We start from the raw sequence: 6,000 nt of genomic DNA on the forward strand, positions 1-6,000 counted from the left end.
TCCCTGGCTGCAGCAATGCAGCCCCCTAGCCACAAACACCCCCCAATATCCCTCTACCTAGATTGTCAGACACCAGCAGCTCCACCGTCAGACAGTGGGGGCCCTGGCCGACCCACCCCGACCAGCCACCAGCCCTCTTCCTGCTGCAGGGTTTTAAAATCAGGGCTCTCCAACCATACTAACTCCTAATTCTCCGGTGGTCCTATGAGTGGGGCAGCCCATACTTTTTGACTGCCCCACTTCTGGACCACCAAGGAAGGAAGCTTCACGGTAAGTCAATGCAAGTCTTCCATTCTGTTCTAGTCACTTACAGAGGGAGTTTCAGGTGGGTAGCCATGTTGGTCTGCAGTTGAAAAGCAAGGTCTGGGTCCAACAGGACCTTAAAGACCAACTAGATTTCCGAGATATATGCTTGGAAAATGTATGACAGGATTCACCCCTTTCTACCCCGGCTCTTTCCTTTTCCCTTTACAAAGACAATTGAGGGAGTGTGACAAATTTTTGAAGGGGCACTGCCCCTTTTTGCCCCACCAGAGCTGCGGGCCTGAAAGTATGGCCACCTTCCTGGGAACGGGGTGGGGACTCCATGCTAGGGAGGCCCCAGTGGGGGCTGTGTGGGCAGGATTGGTGCTGGGATGAGTAGGACCAAAGATTAAGGAAAACTCTGCTGGTCTTGGTCTCCCCCCGCCCCTCCCTTGTCTAAATGTAAAGTTAATGGACCCCCCCCCTGACTTTCAGTCAGAGCTAATCTTCATCCCCCGTTTGACTGCTTGAGGGTGTCGCTGCATCTTCCATGAGCTCAAGCTTGCCTTCTTTGCCCTCAGACTTCGGCATGACTAGGGACATCTACGAGACAGACTACTACCGCAAAGGGGGGAAGGGCCTCCTGCCGGTGCGGTGGATGGCCCCGGAGTCCTTGAAGGATGGAGTCTTCACTTCCTACTCAGACGTGTGGTAAGTGGGGCTCCACCCTATGGAGATGACTGGTGGTAGTGAAGAGTGACCTCTTTGCCCCGTGTAGGGTATAACGGCACCAGAGGAGAGCTTGGGGTGTGATATGTGGGTCCCTGGTTCTCACTCTGTCCCTTCCATAGGTCTTTTGGGGTTGTCCTCTGGGAGATAAGCAGTTTGGCGGAGCAACCTTACCAAGGCCTCTCCAATGAGCAAGTCCTGAAGTTTGTCATGGATGGAGGATGCCTAGAGAGGCCAGAAAACTGTGCGGAGCGGCTGTAAGTCTCGGGGCTTTTCATAGAGGGGCAGAGAACTGGCTTCTAAATTCCATGGGGGGGCAGCTGAAAGAATAAGGTGGGGTCTCATTCTTCCCATCTGTGCTCGAGGATGAGTTCCTCCTGGCCTCTTCCCCCCTCCAGTGAGAGAAGCTGGCCTGCAAAAATGAAACTGGGGAGGGTTTTGCACCGATGTGGAGGCAATTTAACCTGGTATAGGGGAAAAAAGAACTGCAGATCAGGCGAAAACTTTGCCTTCTAGTTTAAAACTGTGGGAATTGGGGAGGGTAGGCAGGAAGCAAGGCTAGTCTGACACCCAGAGGCTGACCTGGCTGTGTGTGTGTGTCTGTTCCAGCCACAGCCTCATGCAGATGTGCTGGCAGTACAACCCCAAGATGCGTCCTTCCTTCGTTGAGATCATTGAGATGCTGAAGGACGACCTTCACCCGGCCTTCCAGGAGGTCTCCTTTTTCTACAGTGAAGAGAACAAGCCCCCTGAGACAGAAGAGTTTGAGATGGACTTTGAGAACATGGAGAGCATTCCTCTTGACCCGGCCTCCTACTCGCAGCACGACGAGGTCTCAGGGCGGGACAGCATGCCCTCTATGGGGCTCAAAGGGAACTATGAGGAACACATACCTTACACTCACATGAACGGGGGCAAGAAGAACGGACGCATCCTCCGCTCAAGCCCTTCCTAATACCGGTGGCTTCTCTCTCGCTTACTCTGGCTTTCCTTCCTCCACCAAACTCAGGACTTGCACTGTTGCTGCCACCATCAGAGAGACACACAGACTTGCTTACTGTTCAGATTTTTAATCACCAAAAATTATGATGATTGGGTGCGGGACGGCAAGCAGGGAGAGAGAGAGTCTGGTTGTGTTTCTTTGTGTTGACTAGCGGTCAATGGACACGTCTGTGAAACACAACCCCCCCCTGCCGTGGCTGCTGATCCCCTCTGGCTTTGAGGTTGGAACTTGCTTCACACAATGATGCTGGAAAGAAGGAAGAGCCTCTGGCTGCCTTCATCCCTAGCAGGTGGGGATTTGGGGTTCTTCACAAAGCATTCCCAGCAAAACCGAGAGCCTTTTCTTCCGTCTGTCTCTTCAGCTTCAGAAAGGCTGAAGGATCTGCAGTGTGTGCCAGATGGGAACTTGCCATTTCCCCTCTTGGAGTTGACAAAGTGCTGCTATTTTCCCTCTAGTAGGGTTAACCTCTGTGGTTAGGGATGTTTGCACACACATGAGTATATGTGGCTGTGAGTGGCTGAAGTACGTGTGCATGCAAGAGAACTACACACACTTGCATGCATGTGAGGCAGAGGTGGATAATGGAGATGGGTCTTTTGTACCTAAATGTTGTCTCTAACCAAAGAGGTGGAATTGCTGTCCTCTTTGCTCCGCTCTCTTCTCTCTCCCCACCTTCAGCATGAATGAATTCAGGAGAGTTTATTTTTACACTGAAGAACTCAGGAGAAGGGACTTTCTTTCCTCCTCTTCCCTGCATTCAGCAGACGAGGCAGCCAAAGCAGAGGACAAATGATTTAGGATTTTGCCAGCACTTGCCCCCCCCCCAAGCTCAGTAAGGCCACAGGAGCTAGAGCAGTCTCTTCCCCCCAGCTACCTTGTCCTTTCTGTCCCCAAGCCCTTGAGCTACATCTGGGCAGCGTTAAGTGTATAAATTAATGATTTTGACATATTTAAGCCTTCTCTGTATACCTCCTATAACTTATTGATGCCTGATCTCTTGTTGGCTTCTCTAGAGGGGAAGGTGCTTGCTGGCGTGCATTGCTTGGCCTTGGGGAGCCCCCCAGTCTCTGAGCTGACTTGGCCACCCAGCCCATGGGCATCCATCTGCAGTTTAGTGACTTTTAAGTTCTTTTTAAGCTTAGCGGTGCAAAACTGTCCAAGGTCTCTCTCTGCTCGCGAACACAGTCCAGGGCCGTTTCCAGACGGCTTACCTGCCTCCAGAACGTTGCACCATCTTGCGGGGAAAACGCGAAAACGTCGCGCAAAACTCGCGCGAGAAAACGCGATATTTCGCGTTTTCCCCGCAAGATGGTGCAACGTTCCAGAGGCAGGTAAGCCATCTGGAAATGGCCCAGGTCGCCCCAACCCAAGTAGGACCTCAAGGTACCCCCCCCTCTTTGCTATTCAAAGAGCGAATAACTCTGGACATGGGGGGGGTGGCTTTCTATTTAGCTATTGTGGTGAATAATTGTCTTGGGTACAGCCGTCTAGGCATGAATAATTCAGTTTTTCTAAAGGCAGACAGAGGAAAATGGTAAGCTTTTACTCAGCTTTGGGAAACCAAGCCTTGCTTGGAATCCGCCGTGGCTGGAGTGTGTGTAAATCCGGAGCTGGGATTGTGTGAGTCCCTTTCCCTGTGCAGGCTGCTTTTCTTGCTCTTTCATCCGCTGGAGGGTTCTTCTCTCCAAGTGGTACATTTTAATTTTCTGTTTCCAGGCAATGCTTTTCTCCCCACAGCTTCTTTGGAATGACTGTGCAAAAGAGTGCGCTTCGTCCCTTTTCTTTCCAATCTCCCCAGGCCACGTTTCCGTTGCTCTGTGACATAAAGGGGTTCATCTACTTTTCCAGGTGGGAAATGGCATTGCCAAATTGCTTTTTTCCTTTCTGTTTTCTAAATCAGCTCATAAAAACTTGTTTCCGTATAATGTGAATCACTTTGTGATGAAAAAGTGGGGGAGGGAGGAAACCCCAGGACTTTTCAAGCTGCATAACGTGAATGGATTGAAACAGGGCTTTTTTTCAGCCGGAACGCATTGGAACAGAGTTCTGGAACCTCTTGAAGATGGTCACATGGCTGGTGGCCCCGCCCCCTGATCTCCAGACAGAGGGGAGTTGAGATTGCCCTCCGCGCCGCCAAGCAGCGTGGAGGGCAATCTCAACTCCCCTCTGTCTGGAGATCAGGGGGCGGGGCCACCAGCCATGTGACCATTTTCTCTGAGGGCAACCCACTGAGTTCCACCACCTCTTTTCCCAGAAAAAAAGCCCTGGATTTGAACAAAGTCAAATCAATGTGGCGGGGTGGGGGACAAAAGAGGAGCTGTCATATTCCCCAGAATTCTAGGGGTGTGGGCTTCACCCTGGAAAGCTCTGTGTGCAAACTTTAAATGTTTCATCAGAACCTTGCAGCACAAGCGCAGCCTGGCCACAGCAGGTGACCACTTTGTCGCGCGGCTCCATCCTTTCACAGCTGGTCAGGCGGCCTGCTCCCAAGAGCTGGGTTCTACTCCCCCGTCCAACAATGAGAAGCCTAAAGCAGTTTCTGGTCTCCTAGAAGCAAAGGCGTTTCGCCGTGCGCCCCACCAATGTGAATCATGCTACTGATGCCGTCGCTTGTGTCGAGTTTCATTTTTGGTTTTATGAATGTTATCTTAAAACCATCGGGCAAGATCTGAACTATGGAATGTCTCGAACATGAGGAAACGTGTTCCTCGTGAAGGTGGGGCTCGCTTCCCCTGTAGGCAAGCAGGGCTTTATTTTGAGAGGGGAGATAGGTGCAGAGGAGCCCCAGCCACAGCAGCCTTCTTGGTGGGCCCCCGCCAAGGGTCCCGTGCATCTTCTGTGTCCTCCTGGGGACTCTGAGCGCGTGCAGATGGTCCAGGAACACAGAGAGTTGTTTCTTTTTTCCAAAAATGCCTCTCCTTTAGTTTCAAAAGATCAACATGTGCCATGGGAGGAGGGGCTAAAACAGAAAATCTCCACTTGATTTATTTTTTCAGTGCTTTCATATACAAGCCAAACAGTGAAGTGTATCTTTGGATATAAAGTGAAACTTTTTTTTTTTTGCTGTGTGTAAAATATTGAATGATTAAACTGTTTATACTAAAAATTCTGAATAAATTAATCCAGGAGTATCTCTGACTTGGAGGCCTGCCTCCGTTATGTCTGTTGACTGTTCATTTCCTCACAGTACCAAAAGTCAGGGCAGGATCCACATAACTTTCAGCAAAAGGGAGTGTAAATGCAACCCCCTTTCCCAGTTGCTCTTTGATCGCTGGACAGGCACAAGGAGGCTTGGGGGTATCCTGGGTGCTGTTGACACCCCCCCACCCCCGAAAGGAGAGGCTGAGACTGGCTGCGAGTCCCTGGTGACTCACCTTCCTCGATGTTCTGGCCAATGTTGTGGCCAGAAACCTGTGCTGGCTTTCTCAGCTCATCATCGTTGGAGTTTTGCTGCTAGCAGGGGGCCCATTTCTCCTTCAAGTGGCTGTCGAGATGCATGTGGATTTATTTATTTTACTTATTTATTTCAGATTTGTATTCCGCCCTCCTCGCAAGCAGGCTCAGGGTGGATAACAACATATTAAAAATACAATTTAAAAAATTCATGTACATTAAAAACAGCACATTTAAAACAGGATGGTGGACAGCCTTCACAGGGAGGGTTAACACTCCTTTTTCCAGGCCGGCAGAGGCCCAGCCTCAGCCATATGCCTGGTGGAACAACTCTATCTTGCAGGCCTGGCAAAAAGATAGTAGGTCCTGCCGGGCCCTGATTTCAGCAGACAGAGCGTTCCACCAGGTGGGAGCCAGGACCGAAAAGGCCCTGGCTCTAGTCGAGGTTAGGCTGGCCTCCTTGGGGCCAGGGACCACCAACAGCTGTTTGTCCCCTGATCAGAGTGTCCTCTGGGGAAAAACCTTCCAAATTGAATAGGCTGATCCCACAGATCTAATCTGCTTAGCAGTGGCACTTTCCGTGGACACAAAGGGTCCTTCCTTCAGAGAAAAGCTTCTTCCAGGGAATGACA

General features: G+C 50.8%; 1 protein-coding gene across 2 annotated transcripts in view; it reads left to right on the top strand.

Moving 5' to 3' along the window:
- LOC129330829 (insulin receptor-like) overlaps nt 1–4,063 on the top strand; it is an 81,265-nt gene extending 77,202 nt beyond the window's left edge. The window contains exons 19-21 of one of the 2 annotated variants that reach the window (XM_054981039.1): nt 825–954; nt 1,095–1,229; nt 1,582–4,063. In XM_054981039.1, coding sequence (XP_054837014.1) covers nt 825–954; nt 1,095–1,229; nt 1,582–1,927 — 611 coding nt within the window. In that variant the 3' untranslated portion in view covers nt 1,928–4,063. The remainder of the gene's footprint in view (nt 1–824; nt 955–1,094; nt 1,230–1,581) is intronic. The other variant, XM_054981040.1, reaches the window with a different exon arrangement.
- The last annotated feature ends 1,937 nt before the right edge of the window (nt 4,064–6,000 follow it).

The sequence above is a fragment of the Eublepharis macularius genome, chromosome 5 (genome assembly GCF_028583425.1).
Source record: "Eublepharis macularius isolate TG4126 chromosome 5, MPM_Emac_v1.0, whole genome shotgun sequence".
Classification (NCBI taxonomy): Eukaryota; Metazoa; Chordata; class Lepidosauria; order Squamata; family Eublepharidae; genus Eublepharis; species Eublepharis macularius.